The sequence below is a fragment of the Cnephaeus nilssonii genome (genome assembly GCF_951640355.1).
Source record: "Cnephaeus nilssonii genome assembly, chromosome: X".
Classification (NCBI taxonomy): Eukaryota; Metazoa; Chordata; class Mammalia; order Chiroptera; family Vespertilionidae; genus Cnephaeus; species Cnephaeus nilssonii.
In genome coordinates, this window is record NC_137071.1 from 104819014 (window position 1) to 104831897 (window position 12884).

The 12884-nt window shown below is 40.0% G+C and overlaps 1 protein-coding gene across 2 annotated transcripts in view; it reads right to left on the reverse strand.

Moving 5' to 3' along the window:
• Positions 1 to 713: 713 nt before the first annotated feature.
• Positions 714 to 12884, reverse strand: part of SLC9A6 (solute carrier family 9 member A6) — a 55857-nt gene continuing 43686 nt past the window's right edge. For both annotated transcript variants that reach the window (XM_079765509.1, XM_079765508.1), the window contains 2 exons: positions 9590 to 9695; positions 714 to 3296 (listed from right to left, as the gene is read on the reverse strand). In XM_079765509.1, coding sequence (XP_079621635.1) covers positions 3024 to 3296; positions 9590 to 9695 — 379 coding nt within the window. In that variant the 3' untranslated portion in view covers positions 714 to 3023. The remainder of the gene's footprint in view (positions 3297 to 9589; positions 9696 to 12884) is intronic.

Genomic DNA, 12884 nt, shown 5'->3' on the forward strand with positions numbered 1-12884 from the left:
GGGTTTGATTTGTGAATTAGAAAACAGGGGTTTAGTCAAGAAAAGAGCCTGTGGTGTGTAGGTCCACCAGCTGTGTCTCTCACGGGACCATGAACAAGGAAGCTGGAATGGATGGCAACAACACAGAAATAGGGTGGTTGGTGCCATTACTAGGTTAGACAAAATTGCTGCCAGCAAACTTTAACCTAGCTTCTTGTATACAAAAAGAAAATCCTAGCTCTATCTTGGAAAAAGGACTATTTGTGTGATCATGCTTTCAGCCAAACTTGGAACTGCCTTTCTACAGAATTTACTCTCCCCATAAAATGGAACTAATATTTTCATTACATTATCCATTACTGAGTTAACAGGCTACCAACCAGTGCAACAGGATTCGACTGCTTTGAGTCATATTTTATAAATGGTCCAATTATCCCCATAAACAAATACATCCAGCCTTACACATAAGCACCACAAATTTGCCACCCCATAAGTTACGTTCTGCTAGGTTTCTGCTTGTTTCTTTTTAAAACATCTGTCTTCCTCCTTTCCCAGTAGGTATATAGGTACAAAATAAATGAGTCAGCACTCTTTACTTCTCACTAGAATAAATTGTGACGTAAATACGGTGAGTAGTTATTTTCAAGGCTATAATTTTTTTAAATGACAGATTTTCCTAAAAGAAACCACTATAACATTTGTCCAAGTACTCCAAAGGAAAACAAAAAAATACATAAAGATTAAAAGTCTATTACTATAACATCACATTGCCAAACACGGACAACTAGGATAAAATGCCAAGGAACCTTAAAAAATAACTTTAAAAGAGAAGGTTCAAGTCATTTAAACGTGTAGGGTTCACAAAGAACAGAAAAGTCCGAGAGCAGCTCTACTTGTGCGTGATGGCAACTCAGACTGTACTTCATCTAGGTTCATTCAGGTGTCTAAACCCACCAGATGTATGAGCAGAGTTTGTTTTTTTCCTTCTTTGCTTGGAGATGTGCACATAGATTAGAAGAGAGGAGAATCTTCCAGATGCTGATGTGAGCACAGCAGACTTGGTTCCCCTTTGATAATGTACAAAGGCTTATTTAGTTGACTCAAGCATTATGTTTCTCTAAGGAAAAGTCTTACGCATGCTGAAACAGACAAGTTACCAAATTTGTCATGCTAAGTATTTCTAATCATTTTCATAAAGTGAGCTTAGTAACCTGAAAGAATAAAAAAGGTAGTTGTTAATTTCTTGTATATCCTTTTACAATGTGAATAAATTCATGGGTAAATGACACTGAAGTTTAAAGCCCCTCAAGCATACATTAACAAGAAAGTATTGATTGCATGAAGAGGCACACATCATATAAAATGCACACTTCACAGGGTTCCTGCATAGCAGGAAAGTCACTATCACAGATAACAATGGCTCTGCCAACAGTTAGAGCTGCCACTCAAGTGTACAACAGTAGAATTCCCTTAAAATCTCAAGGAGTATTTACAACAGCACAAATACCTTTGGGAGAATAAATATATTTTTGGAAAGATATTTTTTGTTGGAAAATTTGAACATCATGTAAATAAATCAATTTTTGAACTGGATAAAATTTAAGGCAATGCTACTCAGACCTGAGGGGGGGAAAACCCACATAGTTTCTCTTTTCCTTCTGAAACATTAACAGGTTAGAATCAACATAAGAAAGTATCCCCCTTCCCAGCATTCAATGAACCTTTAGGTATTTTCAGCATCACAAAATAGCATCCACTTTCATTCTCTGAATATGAAATGGGAAATTGTTATGTATTCTTCCTTGAAGATTGTAAAAAACAAAAACACATGGCAGCTTAGGTATTTCATATTAAATAGTAACATGAAAATAAAGACAACTACACCAGTACACACAGAGGAATCACCACCCTTACAATAAGCTCTCCAGAGCACTGAATTTCTCTTATGACTGACTTTGGTGTAGTGTGCAAAGATCATGGATTCATAAATTAACTTTTAACATCAACTACAGACTAACAAATGACAGATACAGTTAAGTTCAAAAATTTTACATTTTGCTCCTGTTTGTCTGCTAAAGAGCAGCACTTTAAGTAGATATAAAATCTTCTGACCACAAAGCTTGTTATACAGATCAAGTACAGAAATCAGAAAGTAAGCAGCAATTGAGTTCCTTACTTAAACTTATCTGGTATAGAATATTTACATATTTGGAAAGAGAGACCTGCACACCACCATTCTCTTTACTCCTCTCCTGCTCTCTGCCCGCTCGTAGCCCGCCCAGCTCCTTCAAATTGAAATCAAGTGTCCTGAACTATATATGCCTGTACTTTGGCTAAGCTGGCTGGATGCGTCTTCTGCTACGATCTTGGTCTGAAAGAAAAGAAACAAAGTCTTGGAAGTCATGTGTAGCCAGCCTTCTTTTCCCAACAGTAGTGTACTGTGGTCAAGGAATCTGTTCTTTCATAGCAAGGGGGGAAAAGGGCCCCACACTTCACTCCCCAACCTGAATGGGGCAAGATTAGAATGCCATCAGCCTCTTGTGCCACAATAGGCCACCAGAGAAAAAAGGAAAGAAAAGGTCAGGACAAAGGCAGCAGCAATCAACACAAGTTTCCCAACAAAGGAACCTCTCCTCCCTGGGCTTCCCCTGAAAGAACATTCCCTCTTTCTTCTTCCCCTCCCCTCCCACAAAACAAAATTAATTCACATCACAAAAACATGGTACTCTTGTTAAGTGTCAGGTTAATATAAGAAAGAGTAACTCTGTCACTTTTTATATTTTAACTGAGACATAAAGTTAACGGAACACACATCACTTAAAATTTTCTATAACAGATCCAGCCTACATAGTGCAGCCAATAAAACATAAAAGAAGAGTTTGTTCACAATCTGCCTCGTACATATTTATATTCTTTCAATGCCATATAAATAGCATTTATATAGCTTAAACATTCAGACATGCACTGCGACTTTTTAGGTAGTACGAATTTCTTCACAATCACATGTGCAAATTTTACAAATCACTAAGTGAGTATTAGTAAGTTTAGGCTGGACTGTGTCTCGTATTATCTAACAAATTTAATGGGGGTTCGGAATCATCCATAGGAAGAACCAGGCGTGTTCCCCGAATGACCAGTTCATGGTCCCCAAATGCAAGCTCGCGATCCAAGGCATCTTCAGAACTGTTGCCCATAAATCTCCTTGGGCCACCAGATGTTGCTGATTCAGTGCTCACAGTAGAATCCCCATACGTCAAACTAATATCACCATCATTGAGAATAAGATCAGAATCATCATCTTTCAATTGCTCCTGGTTCTAAAAGCAAATAAAATAAGTTTTAAGAATTGTTATGAAATTCAAGAAACATTTCCAATAGCAGAATTTTCAAGGACTCCCTACTTAAACCCCTCAGGGGTAGCAGCTTCCCTTGGGATAAAGTCTAAAGTCCTTTCCTTGACCTAAAAGACATTGTTGACTTGGGGCATCAGTTTCATCTCCCACTACAGTCAACTTCCCCAACCTCAATAGCCCCATTGTGTTCTGGCTAGACTAAGTTGCTGACAGCTGCTTAAATCTCTCAAGGTTTCTCACTTCCTGTCCCTTCTGCCCTCCTTCACGTGATGAGCATCTAGTTATCAATGAGGTCTCAGCTTAGAGTCACTTTCTCCCAGAAGTTATTCTTAAATTTCCAAGGCTAGCTGAGGTGGACCTCCTATGTTCTTCCCTAGTATCCTGTACTTAGCCTTCTCCCTAGAGTGTCACTTACCCTTGTAACTGCAATGAGACTGGTCTATTCTGCACTCTCCCCCCACTAGACTAAGTCCCTTCTATGCTCTAGTCCAACAACCTAACAGTTTGGGGCATACAGAGAGAATTCACTAAACTAATTTCAATTGATTATTGAATGGACTTATATAAATGAAGCTTTTACTTCTGTATTAACAATGCCTAGAAATATAATATCCCTCAAATATGTTGAATCCTCACTGTATACTTGTCTCCCAGCTTGATAAACTTTGGTTCTAATGTAAATTTTGTGACCCAAAGAGTATAATTAAATAAAGCTCTACAAAAGGGAAAAAAGTCAAGAATATATAGTGCCATTTTGGTAAAAAAATAATGTGTGTGTGCATAGAAAAGTCTAGAAGGGCATTCAACAAAATGATGACAGTTATCTCTGCATGCTAGGGTTGCTAGTAATTTTTATTTTCTTCTTTATGTTTCTGTACTATCACACATTTTATTATAATGAATACAAATTACTTTTAAAAATAAGTCATTTTTAATGTAAAGAGTAGGAATCATTCTAACCACTCATAGTGATCAAGGAAAAAAACAACAACAACAACCTATGTGTCTAATACTCCTTAGGGAAAGTAGAGCTGATAGATACATCTTACATCCAGCTCTCCAATACTATGTGTGTTAGAAAATTTTAAATTTGTGTAAGAGGCCCTAGCTGGTTTGGCTCAGTGGATAGAGCACTGGCCTGCGGACTGAAGGGTCCCAGGTTCAATTCCAGTCAAGGGCACGTACCTCGGTTGCAGGTTACCTGGCCCTGGTCAGGAAGTGTACAGGAGGCAACCAATGACGTGTCTCCCTCACATCGATGTTTCTCTCTCCCTCTCCCTTCCACTCTCTCTAAAAATCAAGAAAAAATATTCTCTGGTAAGGATTAACAACAACAACAAAATTGTGTAAGATAGTCAAATAGACTGAGGAGACTACTGGACAAAATAAAATAAATTTGCTTTGCTTTGCTTTGCTAGAAATTTGCCTAAATACTCAAAGATAAAGACCAAACCCATAACAACCAAGCAACTATAATTCCTTCCTGACTAAACTAGTTAAAATACTAAGTCTAACTAGTGCCTATCACGTAATTCAGCAATGCTCATAGCAAAGGTCTGTGACACCTTCAAATGTCAGCAGGAGATCTTAAGCACATTCTAATGTCTTTATTAAGTTTGAAGTTTGGGGATGTAGCTATCAAATTTAAAAATGCATATATGCCTTTGGACCCAGCAATTTAACCTTTAAAATCTATTCTATATACCATTATATACTTGGGTAAATTTATATTCACAAGGATACTCACCATAAACATTGCTTGTAATAACAAAAAAGAAAAGTAAACAACTTAAAGATCTAGCCATAGGAGACTGATTAAATTAATCTTGGTATAGCTATACAATGGAGTACTATGCAGCTACAGATAAAGAGAAGCTAAAAGATCTCATGTACTCATAGAAAGGTAGCCATGACATATCATTAAGCAAAAAAAAAAAAAAAAGCAAGTAGCAGGACAATACACTGATTATGATCTTATTTGTGTAAAACAATAACAAACAGTCATATATATATATATATATATATATATATATATATATATATAAGTTTGTGAAGATAAAATATATCAGGAGGTATCCACAATAAAACCTTAGTAAAGACTTCCTCTAAGGCAAACATGTCAAACTCGTGGCCCACATGAGTATTTTTGCGGCCCAGCCAATATAATGGTATGTAAGAAACGTTTTAATAAAAATTTTGTAACTTAATTTTTACAATATCCTGTTATACATAACTAGAGGCCCGGTGCACGAAATTCATGCACGGGGGGGGAGTGTGACATCCCTCAGCCCAGCCTGCACCCTCTCCAATCTGGGACCCCTTGAGGGATATCCAACTGCCTGTTTAGGCCCGATCCCCACCAGGATCGGGCCTAAAAGGCAGTCGAACATCCCTCTCACAATCCAGGACTGCTGGCTCCCAACCACTCGCCTGCCTGACTGTCTGATTACCCCTAACCGCTTCTGCCTGCCAGCCTGATCACTCCCTAACCACTCCCCTGCCAGCCTGATCGATGCCTAACTGCTCCCCTGCCGGCATGGTCACCCCTAACAGCCCTCCCCTGTAGGCTTGGTCCCCCCAACTTCTATCCCCTGCAGGCCTGGTCCCCCCCTACTCCCCTCCCCTGCAGGCCTGATCACCCTCCATTGCCCTCCCCTGCAGGCTTGGTCACCCCCAACTGCCCTCCCCTGCAGGCCTGTGTTCCCCCCAACTGCCCTCCCCTGCAGGCCTGGTCTCCCCCAACTGCCCTCCACTGCAGGCCTGGTCCCCCCAACTGCCCTCCCCTGCAGGCCTGGTCCCCCCAACTGCCCTCCCCTGCAGACCTGTGTTGCCCCCAACTGCTCTCCCCTTCAGGCCTGGTCCCCCCCAACTGCCCTTCTCTGCTGGCCTGGTCACCCCCAACTGCCCTCCACTGCAGGCCTGGTCCCCCAAGCTGCCCTCCCCATGCAGGCCTGGTCACCCCCAATTGCCCTCCCCTGCAGGCCTGGTCACCCCCAACTGCCCTCTACTGCAGGCCTGGTCCCCCCAACTGCCCTCCCCTGCAGGCCTGTGTTCCCCCCAACTGTCTTCCCTGCAGGCCTGGGTCCCCCCTAACTGCCCTCCTCTGCCGGCCCGGTCACCCCTAACTGCCCTCCCCTGGAGGCCTGATTTCCCCCAAATGCTCTCCCTCGCAGGCCTGGTCCCTCCCAACTGCCCTCCCCTGCTGGCCTGATTGCCCACAACTGCCCTCCCCTGCTGGCCATCTTGTGTCCACATGGGGGCAGCCATCTTTGACCACATGGGGAAGGCCATCTTGTGTGTTGGAGTAACGGTCAATTTGCATATTACTCTTTTATTAGATAGGATTATTAATAACGAACTACAACGTTCGCTAATGATTGATTACTATAAACCGTGTTGCATTCATTTCCCTTACGCGCCTTACGCGCAGGCGCACCATTTCTCTCCACTAATACTAGCAGCGAATATTTTAGCAGCTGATTGCCACATCATTAGTCTTGGACTGACTTGTTTAGTGTGAGCAACAGGAAATATTTTACTTTTGGAGAACAAGAAAGTAGGTTTATTTGTATTACGCTTACTAATTTGTGCAGTTATTCAGTGTCTAGTAAGTTAATGTTCAAGAAAAAATATTAATTTTTATTAAAATGTTCTATTATTTTAGGTTAACGATTATTCATTTATTTCAGCCCTTTGTATTCAGCATGTCTCTACTGAAATAAACCTACGTTTCTATGAAAATTGAAGCTTTTATTTTTTTGTGGCCCACATAAACTTAACTAAACCTTGTTTATTTGGCCCATGTTAGCCTTTGAGTTTGACATGCTTGCTCTAAGGCAGGCGTCCTCAAACTACGGCCCGCGGGCCACATGTGGGTGTTTTTGCCGTTTTGTTTTTTTACTTCAAAATAAGATATGTGCAGTGTGCATAGGAATTTGTTCATAGTTTTTTTTAAAACTACAGTTCGGCCCTCCAACGGTCTGAGGGACAGTGAACTGGCCCCCTGTTTAAAAAGTTTGAGGACCCCTGCTCTAAGGGATGTAGGTGGGAGGAAGGCGACTTTTATTTCTCACTTTGTACATTCCATACTATTTGAATATTCTTATAAAAAGGGGAGACTTGGACACACACACACACACACACACACACACACACACACACACACACAGAATACCATGTAAAGATGAAGACAGAGATCTGTATGATATGTCTATAAGCCAAGGAATGCCAAAGCTTGGCAGCAAACCACAACAAGCTAGGAAACTAGAAGAGAGGCATGGAACAGATTCTCCCTCACAGCCCTCAGAAGGAACCAAGCCTACCAGAACTGTGAGACAATAAATTTCTGTTGTTAAACCATTCAGTTGTACTACTTCTTATAGCAGCACTAGGAAACTAATACCACAATGTTCTATTTTGCTTTATTCCACAGGATACACAGTCCTTCTGAAACTCTTCTGGCTTTTGGAGATGGCTGAGTGGGTCTCTGAAATCCAAGAGCCTTACTTCACTGATTCACCAACAGAGCTGTCTGACCCCTCTGCACAGAACCACAGGGCACAGAGGGAATGGGAGATTGTGTTTGAGAGAGAGGACTTTGGGCAATGTGGGAGGGAGAGAAGAGACAACATGGGGTGTTCCGCCATCCCACCAGCACAATCTGTCAGAAATGTAACTCATGACTCAATGTAACACAAAGCTGTAAGGCACTCGCCCTGATCCAGGTGCCACCCCCACTGAGTGAGTCTACTCTTCCCCATCTATTCTCTGTGGGGTCTGCACTAACACACCACAGAGAATGTCATAAGGAACTGGGGGGAGTGCATGTCTGCACTGCTCCACCACAGTCTCGCCTCTCTACTCAAGATGTTGCATCAGAGTAGTCAAAATTGGTGAGTTTTCTTAACACTAGAAGCCCGTTGCACGAAGTTTCGTGCAATAGACTTTCACCTGGCTGCCAGCAGCAGTTTTCCTCTGGCCACCCGCGGATCAGAGCGCCTCCCGCCAGCGCGATCCACTACCCCAGAGGAACTTCAATCGGGAGGCGCTCTGATGGCGGGTGGCCAGAGGAAAACTGCTGCTGGCAGAAAACTGGTGCCGGCAGCCACACAATTGGCCACCCCGAGTTCCGCCACCGCATGGGTCCTTCCGCAGCGTTGGCCGTTTAGGCTGGTGGGAGGAGCGGGGCGCGGGGACTCGCGAGTCCCCGCCCCCCACTCCTACCGCCAGCCAATCGGCCACCCTGAGTCCCGCCCCCCGCGCCTCCAGCCGGCCCAATCGTGGGCGTAGTGGAGTGATGCAATTTGCATATTGCCTTTTTATTATGTAGGATGGGCACTTTATTTGATGCCACAGATTATTTTGAATGGTTAGGTTAGAAGCAATTTTTTTTTAAAGAACTGAAAAATAAAATGTTCATACTTTAAAATAAAAGCTGGTTAGCATTTGTCATTTTCTTTCTTTGTTGTACTACTTGCCAAATCATCAATCATATGTTGGTAGCTAAGAAAAAAATATGGCATCTGCCTAACAGGCATGGCTCAGTGGTTGAGCATCAACCCATGCACGAAGAGCTCACCAGTTCAATTCCCGATCAGGGCACATGCCTGGGTTGTGGCTTGATCCCCATTGGGTGTGTATGTGTGTGTGTGCAGGAGGCAGCCAATTGATGATTCTCTCTCATCAATGGTATTTCTACCTCTCTCTCCCTCTCTCTTCCTCTCTCTTCAATCAGAAAAAAATATGGTATCTAGATTGTATCTAGTTATGCTCACACCTCCCAGCTATGTGGAACAGAGGTAGAAAAAGCTTTCCTAAGATTCAAAAGATGGTAAGTGTGAAATAAAAGATCATCTGTTGCACTTTAGGGGCATCAAAGATTGTTTTATTAATCCTCTCAATATGACTGTGACAACCCGAATTTATAAATTAAGACAAACATTTGGTACTGAGCTTAGGCCTCATACTGCAAATAAATGAAAACCAGCATGGAATAGAATTATTTATTAAAATCACCAACAGTTAAATGAGGTACTATTCTAGATCTGTTTTCAAATGCTGCTTCAAAGGCTATAAATTATATTTATAGATTTCAGTTTATTTTCTGGCTGAGCAGAATACATATGCTTATATTCCCTCTCATGGATTTTATACCTTCAAGTCAAACAAAACAAAACAAAACAAAACTAGTAACCCAACCAGAGAGCAGATAAATTTAACTTAATAAAGAGCTTAGGTTTTGGATAAAACCCACTTACTTCATAAGCCTGGGGGCTGGTTAGGCATCTGGCAATGGGTCCACAGCAGGCAGGGAGTGTTGTTGTGAGAGGAGGCCCACTATGCGTGAGCAGAGGCTTCAGATAGCTGTGTTGGTTAAGGAAGGGCTGTGTTCATTTCTTCACAAATTTAAAAGAATGACTCATTTGATAACAACCACCATCACAATATACCAACTATTTTAGAGGATATCAAAGGGCTTTCACATATGTTGTCTCATTTCATCACCACATTATGTAAGTGAGATAGCAAAGGGAGCTTTTATTATTATCTCTATATCACAGATATGAAAACTAAGCTCAGAGAGGCCCATGATCTGCCTAAAGTCACACAATTAAGTAAATTAAGCACCAATATTCAAACCCAGATTTGTTTTATTCCAATAATTAAGAGAGTTTGGTATTAATGTAAAAATAGACAAATAGAAAAGAGAGTCCAGAAACAGACCCCCACATATATGGCCCAGTGATTTACAACAAAGGTTCCACTGCAATTCAGTGGGTTAAGGATGGTATTTTCAATAAATGGTGCTGGGTCAATTGAATACCCATATAGAAAACAGTAGCTCTTGACCCATACCTCACACTGGACACAAACTCAATAGCTAAAACAATCATACTTTTAAAAGAAAATATCTTCATGACCTTGGGATATAAAAGATTTCTTAAGATATAAAAATCACTAATCATAAAAGAAAAGATTGATAAAATAAACCTCATTAAAATGAAGAATTTATGTTCCTCAAAAGACAGGATTAAGAACATGAAATCATGAGCTACATATTGGAAGAAGATAGTCATAACACATATAACCAACAAAGAACCCAATTCAGGAATATAGAAAGAACTTCAAATCAGGTAGACAAGACAACGCACATAATGGACAAAAGAAGTGAACAGCCCTGACCAGTTTGGCTCAGTGGATGGAGCGTTGGCCTGCGGACTGAAGGGTCCCGGGTTTGATTCTGGTCAAGGGCATGTACCTTGGTTGTGGGCACGTCCCCAGTGGGGAGTGTGCAGGAGGCAGCTGATCGATGTTTCTCTCTCATCGATGTTTCTAACTCTCTATCCCTCTCCCTTCCTCTCTGTAAAAAATCAATAAATTTAAAAAAAAAAAGAAGTGAACAGACATCCTTCAACAAAGAGGATATCAAAATGGCCAATATGAAAGGATGCTTGACCTCAGTGGTTATCGGAGAAATGTAAACTAAATCACATGAGACATCACTACAAACCCATCGATATGGCTAAAAATGAAAAGGCTAACAAATATCATGTTTTGGTGGAGATGTGGGACAACTGGAACCCCTTAACTTGCTGGTGGGAGTACAAATCTGTTACAAGCACTCTGGAAAATTGGTTGGCACTAGCTATTAAAGCTAAATTTAAACTTGCCCTAAATTCTACTCTTAGGTATCTAACTCAAGAGAAATGAGTGCCTATGTTTACCAAAAAATATATGCACAAATGTTTAGCTTCATTTGTAATAGCCCAAAGTTGGAAACAAACCAAATGTTTATCCATAGTAGATAGTTAAAAAAAAACAACAACCCATAGTATATTCATACTATGGAACACTACACAGCAATGAAAAAAAGTGTCACTAGTACAGACAACAATATGGATAAACTATACAATGTTGAGTGAAAGAAGCAAGACATAAAATAACACACATGATTCCATCTATATGATAAACAAAAGCAGGTAAAACTAATCCATGTTACTAGAAATCAGAATTGTGATTGCCCTTTTGGGGATGGACAGGGAAGTCATTATTGACTACAAGGGAACACAGGGTACCTTCTGGAGTGCTGAAAATGTTCTACACACTTTCTATGGGTGGCAGGCACACAAGTATAAACACAAGTCAAAATTCATTAAGCTGTACACTTAAGATTTATGTATATTGCTGTATTTAAGTTGTATCTCAATTATAACAAACAATCTGGCTATACAAAGAAACTGAAATCTAGAGTGATGAATCATTAATTCCACCAGGGCACTGGGTTTTAAAATTATCAGGTCTTAGTCTAGTAGTACTTAATAGGGTAATATTGAGTCAAACAAGTCTTGGTGTTTAGCTCTATAAAACTATACAGAAAAAAAGCTATTATTCTACTCTTTCTTTATATTAGGATCATTTAATTGATTTGTATAGTATGCAGAAAATGTACAGAACAATTTATGTAGGAAACACTAAACAATTTTTGTTGAATGAGAGGAGTGAAAAGGCCCCAAGAGTTGTAGAAGTGGCTTATATCCAAAATGCTGATAATGGAGCCAAAAGTAATGACATAATCATTAAACAATTTTAAAGAGCCATGATCTCTCTCCCTAATGAGAGTCTTAATACCATAGATATGCATGCATTCTTGTTTCCTTACAGTAATTTAATTCATTTCAGGAATACCCTGTGAAAAGTGAACATAAAAATCTAGCTGACAGAATATAGTAAGTAGTAGATTATAATAAGTATCCAATGCATTTTTCTTAAATATAAATGATTTTGCTCAGAAAGGCAAAAGCAAGGAAAATCTTTTTATGTAGTTGTCCCAAATTTGCTTCAATGGAACATAAACCAGGTTTTGATTCATTTACTGGTAAGTCTCAGCCTGAAAGAACTCCATGGTCCCTTTTTATAGTTTAATTTTCAAATAAGAAATTAATTTTAATAAATAGTGAGTGATAAAATATTTTAAAGACAGGTTATAGACTATAATTTGACTCAAAGTATAGCTATGAAGAACACTATTACAATAGGACAAGAAAGAAAACTTGGCAAACAATGAAACATTGGCATTCTGAATAGAGAGGATAATCTGCCAGTCTTTGGAAAGGTCAGAGAAAAAAGGTATATCACTCATTATTGGGGTATCTAACATTAAAATCTGTGTTTTTAATCTTAATCTCGTGCTTTTTCCTAAGGAAGCCTTTCCTTTTTTATTCTAGCAAGTACACTAACAAGAACCAAAAATACCTTTTTCAGGGTTCACTAAATTAGCTAAAAGACAATAAAATTTAAAGTTTGCTCAATAAATAAACCTATATATCAAAGAAAATCTAACATAAGGGCTCCTTCATTCCTTCACACAACCAGCTTCTGCAATTATCAGTTCCTACTTGTTTCATGGGTTTTCAGAGGAATCCATTTGTGTGGGTTTCCTTTAATAACCTTCTCACTACACTGAAGAGAAAGGGAAGACCAAAGGTTTTATGTTCTGCTTCAGGATGGGAATGGTCAAAACAGTTGTTCCATTAAATTGCAATTGTCCATGTC